This window comes from Stegostoma tigrinum, chromosome 5, assembly GCF_030684315.1.
Source record: "Stegostoma tigrinum isolate sSteTig4 chromosome 5, sSteTig4.hap1, whole genome shotgun sequence".
Classification (NCBI taxonomy): domain Eukaryota; kingdom Metazoa; phylum Chordata; class Chondrichthyes; order Orectolobiformes; family Stegostomatidae; genus Stegostoma; species Stegostoma tigrinum.
In genome coordinates, this window is record NC_081358.1 from 32012146 (window position 1) to 32034060 (window position 21915).

General features: G+C 42.6%; 1 protein-coding gene and 1 long non-coding RNA gene across 3 annotated transcripts in view; one reads left to right on the plus strand and one right to left on the minus strand.

Annotated features, from left to right (window-relative positions):
• dnajc5b (DnaJ (Hsp40) homolog, subfamily C, member 5 beta) overlaps window positions 1-4296 on the minus strand; it is a 27232-nt gene extending 22936 nt beyond the window's left edge. Inside the window, exons 1-2 of one of the 2 annotated variants that reach the window (XM_048528601.2) lie at window positions 4237-4296; window positions 3607-3742 (exon numbers count right to left, since the gene is read on the minus strand). In XM_048528601.2, coding sequence (XP_048384558.1) covers window positions 3607-3713 — 107 coding nt within the window. In that variant the 5' untranslated portion in view covers window positions 3714-3742; window positions 4237-4296. Of the gene's footprint in view, window positions 1-3606; window positions 3743-3977; window positions 4184-4236 lie in introns of those variants that run through there. The other variant, XM_048528600.2, reaches the window with a different exon arrangement.
• Window positions 4034-17874, plus strand: LOC125451484 (uncharacterized). Its single transcript, XR_007247312.2, has 3 exons — window positions 4034-4202; window positions 14216-14447; window positions 16097-17874. It is a non-coding gene; the product is annotated as an uncharacterized LOC125451484 (long non-coding RNA).
• Window positions 17875-21915: the final 4041 nt, after the last annotated feature.

Below are 21915 nucleotides of genomic sequence, written 5' to 3' on the forward strand. Positions count from 1 at the left end.
TAAATTTCCCACCCATGCTACCCTATCATTTTCCTCATTCTCATCTCCTACTGAGTTGATATCAACATTTCTTCCTCTCATCATCACTTCAACCAAACATTACCCTCTACAAACCAGCTAAGCACTGCGTACACTTGTCCAATTCAATCTGACACTTTACTTCTTCTCATCAGAGTTCATGCTAACACTGCCTCTTCCTCAGTTAATTCTTTTACTTTCCCACTTCATTCTGTTAATGTTGACACCATCCTCTCTCCCCATGCCACAATGCTACTCCAAATTTCTCTAACTTGTGCATCTTTCCTGTTGCCTTCAGTACCATTCACATTTTTCTCTTTATTTGTTTTATTTTATCCAGAAGTGCTCTTAAACACAACTGAACATAGTTTCTCCTCTCACCAACTCACCCATAGCATGCTTTCATCTATTATCCACCACCAGTAAATCATCCACGTTTTACAATTGATTAATTTGGATGTACAGCCTCATTAAAGGCGATGCTTCATTACTGTTAATTTATCTCTTCTTCAATTGCTGACCACTTCCCTCTTGTTGCCCTCTACTTTTCCATCTTAACAAACAAGTAATATCTTCAACTAGTAGCAAGTTGGAAAGGCAGTCCATTCTCTGTGCAGGAGTCCTTCTGTTTTCCATTGGGGACCTGGGGCAGAGGGTGCTGCATGCAGCAGTACCGTGTACCTGCAGATTGCGGCAGTTCACGGACTCCCAGGCCAACTTTTATTTTAGGACGCAGTGGAATCTGTGGATCACGTTTATGTTGGTTGTGGGCAACTGTACACCCTTTTTAGTTACCTGAAAAGCCTTTTGTTGTGTTTATGGTTGCACTTCAACCCCATGCTCCTGATCTTTTAGAGTATCTGGTGCCGAAGGTTGTGGGCAGATCGGAGGACCTCCTCATAGGTCTGCTCCTGGACCTGGACAGGCTATAAACACGTACAGGCAGCGGGCTGTGGAGGGGGTCATCTCTGACAATTGTCTGCCCTCTTCCATGGTTACTTTGCATCTGTGCGTCATTGGAGAGGGAGCACGCTGTGTCCATCAATGCTCTTGATGCCTTTGGAGAGAGGTGGGCACAGCAGGGGATATGGTTGTATTTTCCCCTCCAATTCCATTTTGATTTAGACCCTTCCTGCTCTCCCTACACCTCCCTCACTTTTGATTCTTCACATTGCCAGAATGTGCTTTGCATGTAAACTTCTAATTGTCTGCACAAGTGATTACTGGTGATGGTTAATAGTTAAAACAAAAGAAAAGTAATGGTGATTTGGAGGTGGGAAAGCTGTTGGGTTGTGTGTGATAATATTCCAGACATAACAAAACAAAAGGCTGCCTTTGGACCTTCTCTGAATTGCTGAACTAGCAAAAAGAGAGGCTGTATTTTTCAAAGGCCAACTTGCCTGATTATTTGTTCTTCTTGTCACATCTAGAAAGGGGCAAATTGACCTCAAGAGACAGAGACTAATGTATTTAAGTCTATTGATGATTCATAGCAAAGTGGAAAGGTATGGAGATATTGGATAATGGACAAATTAAGTGAATGGGCAATAAGTTGGTGGATAGACTTTAAAATGAGTCAGTGTAAAGTTACTGAGCTTATCTAGAAGAATAGAAAGTAGAATATTTTTAAAACATGTGAAACTTATTCTACAGGACTTTGGTGAGAGTACATCTAGAATACTTTGATCCTCATATTTACGGGAGGATACTCTTGCCTTGGAGGCAATGCAGTGATGTTCACAAAATTGATCTCTGGTCTGACGGTGTCATTCTATTGTAAAGTTTGTGTAAAATATGTAACGCATACGTAAACAATGTGTATATTGGGCCTGTATTCTCGGGGCTTTAGAAGAATACATGGTGATCCAATCAAATCTCTGAAGAGGCTTTATAAGATAGGTGTAAACAGATTGTTTTCACTGGTCCAAGTATTTCAAACACACAGGTTACAGGGGCCCATGGTTTAGGTGAGGGGGAAATTATTTCAGTCAAAGGGATAGTTCCTCCAGAGGGCTGTGGATGTTCCATCACTGACTACATTTAAGGCTGGGACAGAAAGATTTTTGGTGCCTCATCAAATCAAGAGACCAGTTGAGGAAGCAGAATTGAAGTCCACCGTCAGTCATGATTATTCTAAATTGCAGAGCGGGATCAACAGGGCACAGAAGTTTTGAAGATAGGAGCAGGAGTAGGCCTTTCAACCCCTCAAGTCTGCTCTACCATTCAATATGATCAAGGCTGATCATCGAGTTCAATACCCCAATCCTGCCCTCCCCCCACATCTCTTGATTCCCTTCAGCCAGATGAGCTACATCTACGTCCTTGAAATCACAATGTTTTGCCCTCAACCACATTCTTTGGTAGTGAATTCCAGAGCTTCACCACTGTCTGGTTGAAGAAATTTCTCTCATCTCAAAAAGGTTTACCCTTCATCCTTAAACTATGACCCCTGGTTTTAGTACATCCTTCCTGCCCCTATCTATCTAGTCCTGTTAGAATTTCATAGGTTTCTATGAGAACCCCTAATTTTGCCAAACTCCAGTGAATGTAATCCTTACCAACTCAACCTCTCCTCATATGTCAATGCTGCCATCCCCAGAGTCAATTTGGTAAACCTTTGATGAGCTCTCTCTCTCTATAGCAAGAATATCTTGCACACAAAACTACACACAACACTTCAGGTGTGGTCTTACCAATGCCCTGTGTAACTGCAGGAAACCATCTTTGTTCCTGCACTTGAATCCTCTTGCTAAGAAGGCCAACATACACTTTGTCTTCAGTACTGCTTGCTGCATCTGCACACTTACTTTCAGTGCCTGGTGTATGAACACACCCAGGTCTTGTTGAACATTGTCCTATTTACATGTATTTAAATAACAATCTGCCTTCCTATTTTTGCTACCAAAGTGGACAACCTCACATTTATCCATGTTACACTGCATCTGCCATGCATTTACCCACTCTCTCTTCCTATCCAAATCACCCTGCAACATTTCTGCATTCCCCTCACAGCTCATCGTCCCACCCAGATGTGCCATCTACTCCTGCTCTAAATTCTTGTGCTCTGTAACTGAATTCTTGTAAGTGAAGCTGGCTATTAACACCAGAGCACAGTCCCTGCCCAAACTGCTGTTAGCACTAAAGGCAAGGATTGTTGGATCTCTGGTATTGTGTAGCTCCCCAGATACAAATACTAGCAGAAGTAAGTGGTGGGTATTTTCACTAGGCCTAGATAAACACATCATTGACAGCACAGTATTGAGAAGCTGGAAAACGACATTCATGTAAATTTTGCCAGCAAACACTGACAGTAACCAAAACTCCAAACTACTCTCAGCAGGAAAACCTGAAATTTTACATGCAATATGCTATTGCTCCAAATAGTTTTCTTATAATGCAGTTGAACACATAACCATTATGTGTTTTCTGATCCATCTATTTTGATATGTCCTATGCACCTATAAAAGTGTTTTTTTTTTAAACCCTATCATGTTAATTGCAATGAAGGATACAATTAATCCAAAATTTAGTTCCCAGTATTCCCTATACAAAACTTGGGTGTGGGATTTGGTGAATGGCTGTACGTACCTATAAGATTTTTTTATCTCTTCATGTGAAGCTCCTTTCTCTAGGCCTAGAATTTGGTAAAGTGCTTCCCCTGATGTAGAAAGTGTACGTTGTCTTTGTTCAGCCATTTTAACTTAAGTCTGTCTTTACCAGAATTCTGAAAAACAATAATTAAGTTCATGAGGCCAATTCCATGGAATTGAGATCAGCCAGAATTAAAAGAGGACGACTTATTTAACACAAAGCTGCCAACACAAACCAATACTTGTCCGGCTGTGGTAATGACAAGTGCAAAGTTTTCACATATCAGTTTAACAGAATTGTGTCAGTGAGAGTCATAAAAATGACCTGAATTAGCAAATTGACTCCCACAAATAAAACCACACACATACAGAGCTTGGTAAAGTCCGTTTGTTTGCTCTTCGTTCATGTTTGTGAAGGGCTCTTAAGTTTTTTTTCTCTCTGTTAGGATGAGGTAGTAAATCAGTAGTTGCTGGAGGTGAGAACATTCTGGATTGTGTTCACCATCCCCTTTAAACAGAGAGCGCGGTGGACATCCCCTTTAAGCGACCCAGAGGGAAAGGGAGAGACCGCCCCGAGTTCCTCAACAGCCTGAGGTAAATAAATCAGAAACAAGAAGTGTTTTCACACCGTCAGTGACAGATGCTGGGGGAGGGTTGGTGAGTGCGGCCGTGAAGGCGGGGAGGAGGCGGCCCACCGTCACCCCTCCCCACACCCACCCACTTCCCGCCCGCCCTCTGGGCCCAGGCCGCGGCTCCACAAAGTGAAGGCCCCAGACGCTGCGGTTTAGCCCGTGGCCCTCGGTTTTGTTGTAACTCCCTGTTGGACCCCGGGGGTGGTGGTAATGCTGCTGCTGGAAATCTCCACTCACCCCCCCCCCCCCCCCGCCGACTCCACAACTCACACCCCCACCTCCTAAACTCACAACTGTTTCACCCCCCAAACCCCTACCTCAGCTCACCCCCAACTCTCCCCAACATCCTCCAAACCCCTACCTCAGCACACCCTCAACTCTCCCGAACTGTCCCCCCAAAATCCCACCTCCGCTCACCCCAACCACTGCCAAAACCCCACCTCAGCTCACCCCGAACTCTCCCCAACACCCCCAAACCCCGACCTCAGCTCACCCCCAACCCCCCCCAAAACCCTACCTCAACTCACCCCCAACTCTCTCTCTCTCTCTCTCCACTCCTCCCCAATCCACCCAGAAAACCCCAGCTCACTCCCAAAATTCCCAACACTCTCCAGTCATCACCCCCACTCAACTCTCCACCCCACTCAGAAAACTCACAACTCTCCTCATTCTCCACTCCTCCAACTCAATTCATCGCCAAAAAATCTCTTTCCCCCCATAATCCCCCTCACCCCATTTCCCAACACTCCCTATCCCCAACTGACACACCACCACAACCCACCCCATAGTCAATTTAACTCACCCTCACCCCAACACAAAAACTCCTAACTCTCCCCACTCAACCTTCCAGTTCATTCCCTGCTACTCCCCACAACTCAACTCTCTCCCTAGCCTGTCAAATTCAACTCAATTTCAGTCAGTTCCAAGATTGGAGCAGGGTTGAACTGGAACCTGGATCACCTAGATCAGAGTTAGGGACATTACCACTGCATCAAAAGTGTCTTTAGTTCTACCAGGTAGATACATTCTGATCAGAGTCTTCAGAGATGTTACTGCACACCTTTGGGGCAGGGTGGGTCTTGAACCTGGGTCTCTTGTTACCATTGTGGTACAAGAATCATTAGTTCCTCAGAGCAGAGATAATGGGAACTGCAGATGTTGGAGAATCCGAGATAACTGTGGAGCTGGATGAACACAGCAGACCAAGCAGCATCTAAGGAGCACAAAAGCTGATGTTTCGGGCCTAGACCCTTCATCAGAAAAGGGGGATGGGGAGATGGTTCTGAAATAAATAGGGGGAGAGAGAGAGAGGGGGGACCGAAGATAGAAAGAGGAGAAGATAGATGGAGACGAGAGTATAGGTGGGGATGTAGGGAGGGGATAGGTCAGTCCAGGGAGGGCGGACAGGTCAAGGGGGCGGGATGAGGTTAGTAGGTAGGAAATGGAGGTGGGCTTGAGGTGGGAGGAGGGGATTGGTGAGAGGAAGAACAGGTTAGGGAGGCAGGGATGAGCTGGGCAGGTTTTGGGATGCAGTGGAGGGAGGGGAGATTTTGAATCTTGTGAAATCCACGTTGATACCAATGGGCTGCAGGGTTCCCAAATGGAATATGAGTTGCTGTTCCTGCAATCTTTGGGTGGCATCATTATGGCACTGCAGCTCTCAACTCAATTTCAACTGTGTGCCAAGATAGCTCAAACAATAAATGCCGCCATCATGATTTAGGCGATGTGTTTTTAAAGCTGAAAGTAAAACAATCCTGTATTTTATCTGTGAAATCGAACAACATATGGAATGATATAGATTTTTTCATTTTAATTAAATTCAGTCTTATGCATTAATTTATTTATCTGGGTCAACCATCATTTTGTGTCAGAAAGAACACATCAATCTTTGTCACTCAAGATCATAAAATTTCTACATGTGTCACACTTTCAATCTGTCGGCTGACACTTCAAATCTCTTTGACGCACTTAAATGTCTGACTGCTTCAAAACATTGCTATCTGTTGATCAAAAGTCATTACTAAGATCACTTATTTTGATTGCTGTAATATTGACTTGCTGCATCTCCTCCCATCTGCTGCTGAAATCCTTTGGTTCCTCCTTTTTCTAATCCATTACGGGGCAGTCTCCCCGATTCTATCCTCTGTAAACAAGAAGTTAGCAGAAAATCAGGTTTCCATCTCTTAAGTCACATGGCGCCCTGTTCACCTATGACATTGTACTTTTTGGCTGTCAGCCAAGTAACAGTTTTTGATAATAAAATTCTTCTTATTAAATTCAAATCCCTCTGTAGCCGTGTTCCTTCGTATCTCTTTAATCTGCTTTAGCTCCACAAACCTCCAAAGAGGAGAGATGGTAATGCTATTGGACTAGTAATTCAGGATCCCTAGCTAATGTTCATAGTTTATGTTTAAACATAGGTTTAAATCCCACATCTGGTGGCATTTAGATTTGATTAATAAATCTGGACTAGAATGCTTGGCTCTCTAATGGAGATTGCAAAAACTATTGGCGATTGTTGCAAAACCTATCTGGTTCATTGATGCCTTTCAGTGAAGCAAATCTGTGCTTATCTGAAACAAAAACAAAGTTGCTGGAAAAAGCTCAGTAGGTCTGGCAGCATCTGTGAAGGAATAAACGGAGTTAATGTTTTGGATCTGGTGAACTTTCCTCAGTGCTGTGCTCGTCTGGTCTGGCCTACATGTGACCTCAAGGTCTGTTCACGCCCTCTGAACAATCTATTCAGTTCGAAGGCAATAGTGATGGGCAATAAATGCTACACTTGCCGGTGATACCCATGTTCATGAAAGAAGAGTAGAGGAAATCCATGTTCATTTAATTGTTGCACCTTGATCACCAGAAATAGAAAACAGCAATAAAATAAAAGAGCAGCTCTGAAGAAGGATCACTTGACCAGAAATGTTAACTCTGATTTCTCTCTGCAGGTGCTGTCAGACTTGTTGAGATTTTCCAGCAATTTCTGTTTTTGTTTCAAATTTACTGCATTTATTGTTTATCTTTGGGTTTATTCCCACGAATGAAGGTGCTGTCATATGACAACCAGTTGAGGTCTGTACTTGATGAAGTTTAGTAGGATGGGGAATAGGATTTCATTGAAAATGCTGAGAGGCCTAGATATAGTGGACACAGAGAAGGTACTTCAACTAGTGAGAGATAATGGGAACTGCAGATGCTGGAGAATCCAAGATAATAAAATGTGAGGCTGGATGATGCTCCTGAGATGCTGCTTGGCCTGCTGTGTTCATCCAGCCTCACATTTTATTATCCACTAGTGAGAGAGACTGGGCCCTGAGGGCACAGTCTCAGAGTGAAGGGATGATCTTTAGAGTGGAGATGAGGAGGAATTTCTTCAGCTAGAGTCAGAGATTGTACAGCATGGAAACAGGCCCTTTGGTCCAACTCGCCTAATCTAGTCCCATTTGCCAGCATTTGGCCCATACCCCTCTAAATCCTTCCTATTCATGTACCCACTTAGACGCCTTTTAAATGTTGTAATTGTACCAGCCTCTACCATTTCTTCTGGCAGCTCATTCCAGACATGCACTACCGTCTGTGAGAAAAAGTTGCTCCTTAGGTCCCTTTTATCTTTCCTCACTCACCTTAAACCTATGCGCTCTAGTTTTGGATGCCCAAGCCTAGAAAAAAGACCTTGGCTATTCATCCCTTCCATGCCCCTCATGATTTTATAAACTTCCATAAGGACACTGTGAGGGTGGTGAATCTCTGAAATTCATTGCTGCAGGAGGTCTGTTGAAGCCAAGTCATTGAGTGTATTTAAGACAGTGAGAAACAGGTTATTGATGAGTAAGGAGATCAAGGGTTACGAGAAGAAGACAGGAGAATTGGGTTGAGAAACTTATCAGCCATGATCGAATGGCTTTGTGGACTCAGTGGGCTGAATGCCTAATTCTGCTCCTATATCCTACGGCCTTAAATACCTGAAACTTCCATGAACAAAATGGTTTGGAAAAAGAAAAGATAGACTGACTTAAATGGGCACAAGAATCACAGGTTGGCAAGCCGTGAAGCCAACATGAGAAACAAAGGCAGTCTGAACAGAAACTACAATTTTATCAAAAGACGCTGAAACCAGTCATCCCTGTCAGAAACCCTTGACAAAAATAGAAATTGCTGGAAAAACCTCGCAGGACTGGCAGCATCTGTGGAGACAAATCAGAGTTAACCTTTTTGGTCACTTCTGAGGAAGGGTCACATGATCCAAAAAGTTAACTCTGAGTTCTCTCCACAGATGCTGCCAGACCTGCTGAGCTTTTGCAGCAATTTCACTTATAGTCTCTGATTAATAGCATCTGCAGTCGTTTCAGTCTTCATGAAGAAATTCTTGTCTTTTTGATTTACACTCGTTTGATCAATTTCACATTTTGGGGATGAAAGACATCACCTGCATTATCAGACTTGGAAACTGTAAACTCAGAGAAATACATAGCATACACACAATGCTGGAGAAACTCAGCAGGGTCTGGCACCATCTGTAGAGAGAAAGAGAGTTAACGTTTGAAGTCTGATACGACTCAGAAAAGACTTACTGAGTCTCTCCAGCATCCTCTGTTTGTTTCACATTTCCATCATCCGCAATATTTTGCTTTTACAGAAAGTCACAAGCCAGTTTGTGTTTCAAGGATAATGAAATGTGAGGCTGGATGAACACAGCAGGCCCAGCAGCATCTCAGGAGCACAAAAGCTGACGTTTCGGGCCTAGACCCTTCATCAGAGAGGGGGATGGGGTGAGGGTTCTGGAATAAATAGGGAGAGAGGGGGAGGCGGACCGAAGATGGAGAGAAAAGAAGATAGGTGGAGAGGAGAGTATAGGTGGGGAGGTAGGGAGGGGATAGGTCAGTCCAGGGAAGACGGACAGGTCAAGGAGGTGGGATGAGGTTAGTAGGTAGGAGATGGAGGTGCGGCTTGGGGTGGGAGGAAGGGATGGGTGAGAGGAAGGACAGGTTGGACTGGTTTTGGGATGCAGTGGGTGGAGGGGAAGAGCTGGGCTGGTTGTGTGGTGCAGTGGGGGGAGGGGACGAACTGGGCTGGTTTTGGGATGTGGTGGGGGAAGAGGAGATTTTGAAGCTGGTGAAGTCCACATTGATACCATTGGGCTGCAGGGTTCCCAAGCGGAATATGAGTTGCTGTTCCTGCAACCTTCGGGTGGCATCATTGTGGCACTGCAGGAGGCCCATGATGGACATGTCATCTAAAGAATGGGAGGGGGAGTGGAAATGGTTTGCGACTGGGAGGTGCAGTTGTTTATTGCGAACCGAGCGGAGGTGTTCTGCAAAGCGGTCCCCAAGCCTCCGCTTGGTTTCCCCAATGTAGAGGAAGCTACACCGGGTACAGTGGATGCAGTATACCACATTGGCAGATGTGCAGGTGAACCTCTGCTTAGTGTGGAAAGTCATCTTGGGGCCTGGGATAGGGGTGAAGGAGGAGGTGTGGGGGCAAGTGTAGCATTTCCTGCGGTTGCAGGGGAAGGTGCCGGGTGTGGTGGGGTTGGAGGGCAGTGTGGAGCGAACAAGGGAGTATCACTGTGTTTCAAGGAATTTGTTTTTGCAAACGAGGAAGGTAGATTTTTGACTGGAACTAGCTGGAGAAAGTGCTGCACACCTGGTAGTAAGCAGTACTAGTAACAGATAAATTGGACTGAATTTCAAGAGCCTAGTCTTATTGCTAAATGTTTTCATTTTCAGAATCTCTGAATTTTACAGCATAGAAGAAGGCTATTCAGCCACCATATCTGGACTTGTTTTATTTATGGCTTATTAAAGCAATTTTCTCACTTTTTTTTGTAACCCTGCACATTTTCCTCTTCAAATGAAAATCTATTTTCCTTTTCAATTGTGGCTGTCTCCATGGCACTCGTAGGCATTGTATTCCAGCCCTTGACTACTCACTGCATGACTTTTTTTCACACGTTGCTTTGCTCCTTTCGTTATCTGACTTGCTTTACATCCGTGTTCTCTCATTCTTGATCTTTTTAGAAGTGGGAACAAATTCTCACTACTTATTCTGTCCAGACCTCTCATACTTTTGAATGCTTCATTCAAATTGTCTTTCGCTCATCTTTTTTCCAAGGAAAATAGTCTTAACTTTGACAACGTATCTTCACATCTGAAGTTTTGTCATTCCTGGAAACAGTCTCATGAATCTTTTCTACACCTACTCCAATGTCTTCACATCCTTAATAATGGCACCCAGAACTGGATGCTGTCAACTTAGGTCAAACTAGTATCCTCTGCAAATTCAAAGTAAATTTTCCTTCCTCTCATACTCAGTGGTCCTATTAAAGACTCGGATATTGTATGCTTTATTAACTGCAATCTCAACCTGCCTTGATACCTTCAATAGCTTATACTCATATAAACCCAAGTCTCTCTGCTCTTGCATTGCTTTGCACCCCCATATGAATTGAACCCTTTATTCTATTTTATCTGTTCATACTCTAGCTACCAAAATAAATCACTTTTGTCTGGGGAAAAGGTGATGTTTTAGTGGATGTTATAAGTTGGTAATGAAGAGATCCAGGCGAACACCTTAGGGCAAGAGTTCAAATCCTGCCATCGACACTAGTGGAATCTAAAACCAATAATAATATTTTAGTAGTATGGACTTAAAAGCTAATCTGTAGTAATAGTGACTATAAAACTATCACTGATTGTTGTAAAAACTCATAATGCCCTTTTAGGGAAGGAACTCTGCCAATCTTCCCTGGTCTGGCGGACATATGTTTCAAATCCCATTATAATATGACTGACTGCTTTGTGAAATAGCTCAACGAGCAACTCAATTCAAGTGTACATAGGGATGGACAACAAATACTTGGCCAATCAGCAACTCCCACATTCCACGAAAGAGCAAAAAAATTCCCTCAAAATCCTTGAACGCATCTCATCTAGCCCTGATGTCTTTCCTGCTTTAAGTACAGACTGGGTATCCAATACTACCTCTTTCTTATCAATTTTACAATGTCTAGTGTCTGGGTTACCCTCACCCCCTTTCACTATGGCCTGGGTGTCACTATTTCCTTCATAAAGAAAGATGCAAAATATTCACTTATTACTTAGACCATAGGATGTAGCAAGTACGTTTCTCTAACACTGTTATCTTATTTAGCAGCCTGTTCGGCACCTTGTAAAAGGCCTTTCAAAAGTCCAAATTGATCCCATCTACTGACTTTCCTTTGTCTCACTTGCTCATTACCTCCTCAAAGATTTCCAACAGATTTGTCAGGCATGACTTCCCTGTGATGAAGCCATGCTGACTCAGCCCTATTTTTCCATGCACTTCCAAGTATTCTACAATCCCATTCTTAATACTGGACTCTAAAATCTTACCAACGATCAAGATCAGCTTAACCGGCGTATCATTTCCTGCCTTCTGCCTCCTTCCCTTCTCAAACAGGAATGTTACATTTTCCAGTCCTCCAGGACCCTCCCTGATTCCTGAAAGATCACCACCCAATACCTGCACAATCTTCTCAGCTATCTCCTTCAGTGCCCTGTAGTGCAGTCCATGTGGTCCATTGGGTGATGTCTCCACCTTTGGACCTTTCAGTTTCCCTAGCACCTTCTCCTCACTGATGGCCACTACAGTCATCTCTGCCTCCCGTCCTCTCTTGAAGTGCTGGTATGCTACTGGTGTCACTTAAGCTAACATGCCTGCTGCCTCTGCATAAATCACATTTTTGCTCCTGAACCAACCTTCCTCCTCTTTTTAGCACCATTTTTACTATTTATAAGCCTGTTGAACACTTTAGAATGCCTTAATATGTTAGCTGTCAGTCCCTTTTCATAATCCTTCTTAGCTTGTATTTCTTTTCTCACCTCCCTCTGAACCTTATATATTCGCTAGGGTTCTCAATCACACTTTGCATCTGGCAATTGGCAAAACATGCTGTTTCTTCTTTAAATTAATTCCTATTTCTTTTGTCATCCTTGAAGCTCTTAAATTGTTCATCCTATCTTTTCCTTTCAAGGAAATATACCTTGACTGTTCCCAAAATACCTTTTCTTTGAAAATGCACCATTGTTCAGCTACCATTTTCCTGCCAATCTTCAATTTCAATCTATTCAGCCCAGATCCGTTCTTTACCCCATTAAATTTGGCTTTCCCCCAGTTACTTATTCATACTCTGGATTGTCCTTGGTCTTTCCCATAGCCACCCTAACTCTCATGGTCAATCTAAGGAATGCCTTCTCATTTTCTGCTTCTGCCTATTAAAAGAAACTCCAGCGTGGAGATAGCCCAGTGAAGGAAGACAATCTTGGAATTATTTAGTAGTAAGAAGTTGTTTGAATCAGCTTAACAATAATCAGATGCAAGACTTTTGAAACCGTAGAAATTGATCGGGCAGCACAAAGTGGACATGGTGAACAGTCCCTGCTCTGGAACAATTAGGCCAAATGAATGTGGACTATAGGACAAATTTTAATAACATTGACAATTTATGACTACTTAACCATCCATTAGCAGCCCACAATTGTGATAAGCATCTGTAAGGAGCCTTCATCATGCACATCATGGATCTATAGCATAAGGGGTTAATACCTTTATGCTAATAGCTAGAAGCCATCAAGAGTGGTGTTGGATGATGTCACATCATAGCAACTGGCTGCATAAGAAATAAGAGTGGGCATAAGCCGTTCAGCTCACTCTGCCATTCAGTGAGATCATGGCTGATCATCTAAGACAAAACCATTTTCCCACACTATGACCATATCCCTTAATGTTTTCAATATGTGGGCAGCCTACGAACCTTATTCTTGAACTGCGTCTCCCAGCCCTCAGCCCCGGGCCAGAGAATTCTAAAGCTTCACTCCCCTCTGTGTGAAGAAATTCCTCCTCACCTCAGTTTGAAATATCCTGCTCCTTATTCTGGGACTGTGACCCCTGATTTTAAACAATAGAGCCAGGATAAATATTCTTTCTTCATCCACCTTGTAGGATGTTTTTTAATAAGATCACCTTTCATTCAGACTCCAGAACCTTTTGACCAAGTCAATTTAATCTTTCCTCAAAGGAAAATGCTCCATCCTAGGAATTAGATTAGTAAGCATTCATTGTACTCCGTCTGTAGTAATTAAATATTTCTGAGGTAAGAAGACCAAAACCGTGTACAGTCTTCCCAAATACATAGGCTAATCACAGCCTACTAATCAGAAATAACTCATTTATTCTTACTCCTTGTTTTCTGTCTCTTTCCAATCCATTTTAGAACAATGGCACATGGTCAGCATTGCTGCCTCACAGTGTCAGGGACCTGGATTTGATTCCACCAATGAGCAACTGTCTGCGTGGAGTTTACACATTCTCCCCATATCTATTTGGGGTTCTGCTGAGTGCTCCGATTTCCTCCCACAGTCTAAAGATGTGCACATTAGGTGGATGGACAATTCAGCATGGTCGATAGTGTCCATGGATGTGCAGGCTATGTGGGTTAGCCATTGTAAAAGTGGTTATGGGGAGAGGGCGAGGGGTTAGGCCTGGTTGGGATGCCAGAAAAGCACAGCCAGTCAGACAGCATCCAAGGAGCAGGAAAGTCAATGTTTTCACCCACATCCCAACCAACTTACATCCTCAAATCAAGAGCTTTATTTAATATGAATTCCTTTTCATAAATTCATGTTGATTCTACCTTATCCTAGTCGCTATCCCTTATTATAGATTCTAGCATTTCTCTAATACTGATGTTAGTCTAACTGGTTTGTATTTACCCTGTCTTTTTTCTTCCTATATTCTTAAACAATGGGATTACATTTGCCACCTTCCAGTCCACTGGAAACATTCCAGATTCTTTAGGATTTTGAAAGATGGTCACTAAAACATTTACTATCTTGACAGCCGACTCTTTCATCCCTTGGGGCTTAGCAAATTTCTAGTTTATTTTTCTAGTACTTTTTTTGCTTATGTTAATAACTTGCAGTTCCTCATTTACCCTAGACTTGGATTCTCCATTATCTCTGGGGTTTCTTTTGTATTATCCACCATGAAGATAGACACAAAGGACAGAATTGTCCCAGCTCTTGAGTGACGTACAAGAAACAGCAAGAAATTTGGGAAAATATGGTGAAATTGGAAAAAGCTCTGAATTTCAATGTTGAGAAGAAAGTTCTGCGGTTCCTGTTAATGTTTCAAAGGCAAATTCTGAATCTTCAGAATAAATAACAAACAGGTACTTCCATTTGTATATTAGTCAATCAGAATTCCATGATTTGTATTTGCATCTCATTATTAGCTAATCTCACCTTATTTCTTTGCAGCTTGCAATTCTCTCCTCCTTTCCCAAGAATCAGCAAAGTGACAATTCGCAATTTAAAAGTCATCATGGTCACCCAGTAGATGTAACTCTCCCACACCAGAACCCACCTCCCACACCAGTTTTTCAACTTGAATTTAACTCTATAGTCTTCTTTTACCAATTTGCATATGGCTCAGGTAATGACAGAGATTACCATCTTTGAAGTTTATTTTAAGTTTAGTGCCTGCTTCTCATTGTCTCTGTGCGGAACGTCTTTCCTCTTCTTACCTATTGCACTGATATGTACATGGTTCACAACATCTGGATCGGCCCCTTCTACTGCAAGTTCTTCTCCTGGCCTGAGCTGATATCTCAAATTCTGGCAATGGGCAGGCAACATAGCCTTCAAACTTACTGACTTTATGTTCTCAGCTAAAAAGAATGGGGTCTATCTCCCTGACTATACTGTCTCCTATTACAACTATACTGCTTTTAGCTCCTCCACTTGAATGGCTTCCTGTACCATGATCAGCCAAACATCCACACTGTAGCCTTCCCAGTACCTTGAACCTGTGAGGCATGTGCAAGGACTTCACCAGTTCCACCTTCTCAATACCCTTGCAGGCCTGAAACATGGTCACACACTTCTGTCACTGACTATAGACCAGATCAGAAAGTGATCAGTGTTCAGCTGAAAAGCTGAGCTAAAGGGCTTTAAGCTGCAGACACATTTGAGTTTGCCATGGATTGCCAAGGCATTCAGGAGCTCCCACTTGCTGTAGCCGTGACACAGTACCTAACTTGTCATGTTTATTGTGTTAATAAATTGATTTTTTTACCTCAATTCATTATAGTTGGCCTAACTCCTTTTACTCACTCAACTACTGGCCTCATACTCTATGAGCAGCACTGAATTTTGCTTTTAAATATACTCTTTGGGAAATGATGAGTCAGTTCTTCGGCAAAAATACCAGTTTAAGCTACTTAGCTTGTTAACTAGGTGTAGCAAAAAGAATATGGAGGAATCTAGATCTAAGGGGTACAGTTTTAGAACAAAAGGATCTCCTGTCTAAGATGGAGGTGAAGCATAAATTCTTCACTTAGCTGTTAATTTTTGGAATTCTCTACCCTGAAGTGCAGTAGAATCTGGGTCAGTGAATATATTCGTTGCTGAGTTGGGCAAATTTTTGAACAATAGGGAGTCGGTGGTTATGGGGAAGGGTAGAATTGGAGTTAAGGCCATATCAGTCCAGCCATGTTTTTATTTATGGGCAGGTTTGAGGGACGGGTAGCCTACCCTGTCCTACTTTTTATTTGTTAATGTTCAAAATCCATTAGTTAATAATGCTTGAAATGTAAGAAGTGCAATAGCTAAATTGTGAAAAGCAAGGTTCCATAAACAGCAACTTGTCCAGCAAAGCGCTGTGCACAAAGAAACAAACACATCCACCTAGTCAACTATTGTCACATCAGTCAACCTCGCAATCAATAACAAAGTGATGGAAGGTGATGTTGAATGGGTTATCCAGCTGTACTTACTCAACAATAACCTGTTCACTGATACACATTTTGAATTCTGCTAGGCCACTCAGCTCCTACCACCATGTCACAAAAATGAACAAAAGAGTTGGACTCCATGAGAGAAGTGAGAGAGATTGCTGTTGACATCAAGGAAGTATTTGACTGAATGTGGCTTCAAGGAGCCCTAACAAACTGGAATCCATGGGAATCAGGGAAAATTCTGCACTATTTGTAATCTACCAGCACAAAGGAGGGTCGTGGCGGTGGTTGGAGATCAGTCACCTCAGCTGCAGGGCTTCTCTGCAAGAGTTCCTTATCAAAAAACCTGCAGCCCAACAAAATTCAGCTGCTTCATCATTGATCTTACATCTACCATAAGATCCAGAGGTAGGGGGGTTCATTCAAGATTGGACAACGTTCAATGTTATTCACAATTCCCCACAAGCTGAAGCAATCCAACATGATTTGGATAACTTTCAAGATTTGACTGATAATTGACAAATGACATTAATTCCACACAAATGCTTGGCAATGATTGCCTTGAAAAAGAGAGAAAATAACCATTGCTGCTTGCTGTTCAATAGCATTATGATTGCTGATTCTCCCAGAATAAACATCCATGGGAGTCACTATTAATCAGAGACTGAAATGGACCAGCCATATAAATATGGTGTCCACAAGAACAGGTCACAAACTGGGAATTCTATGGCAAGTAACTCAGCCGCTGCCTCCTCAAAGCCTGTCCATCATCTACAAGGCACAAGTCAAGATTGTGTGGAGTACCCAAGATAATAAAATGTGAGACTGGATGAACACAGCAGGCCAAGTAACATCTCAGGAGCACAAAAGCTGACGTTTCGGGCCTAGACCCATTGTGTGGAGTACTGTCCACTTGCTTGGATGACTACAGCTCAAACAACACTTAAGATTATCAATACCATCCATGACAAAACAGCCCCCTTAATTGACACCACTATTATTCCCACCACCAGCAATGTGTACCATCTGCAAGATACAACTCAACAGGCTTCCTCTGACAGCACTTTCAAATTCTCAACCTTAACCACCCACAAAGATAAGGGCAACTGGTACACGTGAACAACATCACCTGCAAGATCCCCTCATAGTCACCATCCTACCTTGGAACTATATTGCTGTTCCTTCACTACAACTCGGTCAAAATCCTGGAACTCTCTTCCTAACAGCACTCTGTGTCTACACCCCCAGTGTTTGAAGAAAGCACCTTGCCATCACTTTCTCCAGGACAATTAGATTTGGTATTAAATGCTGGTCTGGCCAGTGGTACCCAGATCTTTGTTTAGGAAGAAATAACGCTAACAGTTACCAGATAAACTGTTCTAATAGTGTTGACTGAGAGATAATAAAACTCTCCAACTCCTTCATATAATTCCACATGATTTTTGACTCCTAGCTGAAAGGACTGATGGACCTCAGGTTAACATGATTATTGAACTCTCCACGTACCACCCTGGCTGTCAGTTTCTCTGCTAAGGTTGTTGGAGTGGAACTTGTAACCACAATTTTCTAAAAAAGAAACAACTAACAAGCCAACATTTATTGTTGCTCGTGAGCTTTGTGCAAAGGAAGAAGAATTTGGCCACATAATTCACTACAATCTGCACAATGTCCCATCCTTTATGAAGTGCTGTCTTTCCTGCATAATCTTCTCTCTATAAATGTGAACATGTACTTTCTCTGGCCTGATGTATTCTGCAGGAAGCTGTAGTTAGGAGGGTCTATCAACCCATCAAAGCCTTCCCTGTTCATTGTATATCCAAGTTGAAAATAGGACCAACTCCATTTATTGAATAAATTTTGCTGGCTGTCTATCATGCTCTCGGGGAATCTGTACACAGTCTAGTCTGTGCTCCCACTTGGCTAGTTTTCTTGTTGTAGTGATTCCAGCTGTTACCACACCCCCATACATGTACACAATGTTTTTTTTAAAAAAGCACTAGCTTCTTTCAGGAAAAAGCCCAGTTTATATGGTCTGATTTTAAACCTGTTGTTCCATTGCAAAGCTTATTTATTATCCTACAACTTTGTCACACTATCCCAGGGAGATCGAGACCTGGAAAGCCAGCTCCTAATTTTTCTGTCTATCTGTGCTTTTCTGTGACTGTTGTACATGATCAGACAAATGTGTGGGGTTGAATATGGTCTATTTTCAATAATGAATTCAAATCTGGAAGAGTCGCTTGGCTCTTTCTGACAGTGTTTGAATCTGAAATAACTTGCTCTTCAACTATTTCTAAGTGATTGTAAGTTTGCAGGTTAGAAGGGTGGCACGGTGGCTCAGTGGGTCGCACTGTAGCCTCACAGCACCAGAGACCTGGGTTCGATTCCAACATCGGGCAATTGTCTGTGTGCAGTTTGCACATTCTCCCTGTGTCTGCGTGGGTTTCCTCCAGGTGCGCCGGTTTCCTCCCACAGTCCAAAGATGTGCAGGCTAAGTGGATTGGCCATGCTAAATTGCCTGTAGTGTTCAGGGGTTGGTCTGGGTGGGATGCTTCACGGGGCTGTGTGGACTTGTTGGGCCAAAGGGCCTGTTTCCACACTGTAGGGAATCTAATCTAATAAGTGCATATTGTTTGGCACACTAGCAACCTGTCTGTCATCATGGGAGCTGAGTTGAGACTAAAGGTAAAGCCATGTGAAACATTGACATTTTACTTCTTAGAGTTCAAAGGGTGTAACAGGAATGTGACTTATCATTTCAAGCCAGCACCTAACTAGAACATAGTACATAGAGCATAGAACATAGAACATAGAAAAGTACAACACAGTACAGGCCCTTCGGCCCACGATGTTGTGCCGTGGAATAATCCTAATCCAAAAATAAAATAACCTAACCTACATTCCCCTCAATTCACTGCTGTCCATGTGCATGTCCAGCAGTCGCTTAAATGTCACTAATGACGCCGCTTCCATGACTACCATTGGTAAACTATTCCATGCGCTCACAACTCTCTGGGCGAAGAACCTCCCTCTGACGTCTCCTCTATACCTTCCTCCTAACACCTTAAAACTCTGACCCCTCGTGGCAGTCAGTCCTGTCCTGGGGAAAAGTCTCTGGCCATCGACTCTATCAATGCCTCTCATTACCTTGTACACCTCTCATTACCACAGTCCACCCTTTAGTCTTCAATTCACTACAATATTATTGCAGCTTTCCTCACTCTGCTCAATCACTTCCTCACATCTGCTTTTGATGCCCTGACCTCACTAAAACCATTACAATCTCTTTCTGTCATCATTTGCTTGATATGTACTAATCTCTGCTCCCATTAATCCAAAAGCTGCCTAATTGAATGACTAAGCTTGCTGCCCACCCAAACCTTACATTACCAGGTATCACATAAAGCACTACCAAGTCTTGCTGTTTTCTGTGAAAACTGTTCATTATTCTAAAATCATCCTAGAATGCAAAAAAACCCAGATTCCTTCACTCTCATCTCCAAAAATTGCAAAGAGTAAATGGACTTCTGTCACCAATAATGACATGGAGTGGTGAAACATACTGATGATCTACAACATTTGCCCAGTGATATTCCTGTTAGATTCTGCAACGTAAGCATGGAACATGGGTCACACATTGCTGAAGAATTCAATGAGCTTTTATTACAGCACCTTGTATTTACATACATGCACTGTAGTCACAGGCACTTGAGTTTCTGAGCTCACGCTAAGCAATTCCACTGTACTGTGGCACACTTCCTTCAGCACATCATGCTGCAAGAGGACAGAGCTCACTAAGTTAGAGACTGGAAGCATTAGATTACATGCCATGATATGGTGATAATGTCATGAACATGTCTATTAAAAGTGCATTGGCATATCTGCTACAAGACCTAACATAACAACTATTGACAATACACCTCAGGTCTTCTCTGAACTCACTTGACCACAAGCCCCGAGTCTCTGAATCCTATTTCCACTAAACTGCTGGCCATCTAACTTCTCTTTGAAAACCTCCAGGTTAGCTATAATTATCAACAATTCTTTCTCCCTTCCTCTTCTGGTGTAATCTGTCTTCTGGTATTGCCAACCTCTTCAAAAGTATCTATCCTTGACCCAATTGCAAATGATCGCCCTCTCTTCAATCTTCCTTTCCACTCCAAAGTGCTTAAATGTTGTCGCCTCCCAAATCTTACATAAATCTTTCTCACAATTCCATATTTGAATGCTTTCAATGAGGTCTCGATTCTTATGTTCTTATATTTTTAATTAGTAATGAATTGAAGGATTATGGAGAGTGGGCAGGGTAAGTGGTGTTAAGACCGACATGAGATTAGCCACGATTGTATCAAATGGCGGAGCAGGCTTGAGGTGCTGAATTGCCTAATCTGGCTCCTAGTTCTTATGTTCTCTCTTCTTGCCACATGAGCAAGACAGCATTTATCAAGGTTATAAATGGCATCCCATGTGATTGTAACTGTGGTAAATCATCCCTCCTCAGCCTTTTTGACCTGTTTGCCTTTGATATATTTAGTCATACCTCCTCTTCCGTCCTACTTTTTTTCATTCATGAGATGAGGGCAGTGCTGACTAGGCTAGGATATATTGCCCATCCCTAATTACCTAGACGGCAGTTAAGAGTCAACAACATTGCTGTGCGTCTGAGGTCATCTAGGGGGCCAGATCAAGTAAGGATGGCAGTTCCCTTTCCTAAAAGATACTGGTGAACCAGATGGGCTATTCCTGACAATTGACAATAGATTCATAGTCAACATTAAACTCTTAATTCCAGATTTTTATTGAATTCAAATTCAGCCATCTGCCATGGCAGGATTCGAACCCCTGTCCCCAGAATATTACCTGGGTCTCTGGATTAATTATCCAGCAATAATACTACCAGGCTATTGCCTCCTCTCTTCCACCTGTCCAGCCAGATGGAATTGGCTCACCTGGTTCTATTCTTTATCAAACCGTAACCAGAGCAGCATGGATCCTCTTGTGGCACAATGATAGTGTTCCTACCTGTGGACTAGGAGGCTTGAGTTCAAGTCCCCACCTGCTGCAGAGGTATGTAACAACATCTCTGAATAGGATTAAGAAAGTTTTCCTTACCACTCAACAACAAATTTTGTATGTATATAGCATCTTTAGCAAAACTAAATGTCCCAATGCATTTCATAAGAATAATCTTAACCAAGTTTGACATTGAGATATGTCATCAGGTAAGATTACCCGAATTGTGGTCAAAAAAAGGTTTTATAAGGTTTCTTGGAAGAAGAAAAAGAGGTAAAGAAGGGCCACCAATGGTGGAATGATGAATATGGGAGATGCTGAAGAGATAAGAATTAGAGGAGTATGAATAGCTAGGGGTTTGGTGATTGGAGGAGATTATAGAAATAGAATGATAAGGCCCTGGAAGGATTTGAAAACAAGAATGAGAATTGTAGAGATTTTGCACAAGCTGGAACCAAAGTAGATCAGCAAGCATTCATAATGCAGTGAATGGTGTGTGTGCAGATGCAGGCAGCAGAGCTTTGATTGAGCTTGAGTTTACAGACAGCATAATGTGGAATGCTGGTCACGGGTATGCTTTTCTACAGTTACTTTTTGAATGGCTTGGGTCCTTTAGTCCTCAGTTTCTGTATGTACACTATTGATGGATTGTTGCATCAAACCACCAGCTCTCTTGTTCTCTATTGTACCTGGCTTTCCACATTGCTTTCTAACATCCAATGCTAGATGACAACTAAACATTGGAAAGACTAAAATCCATTGTCTCCCCTCCACAAATCTTATTCCCAAGAGTGAAACTTTCATCTTTGCGGGTACTTCCTTCTAAGGCAGGCACACCAAGTCAGGATATTTCCCAACTCCTCTAACCTCAAAGATGAAAATCAATCCC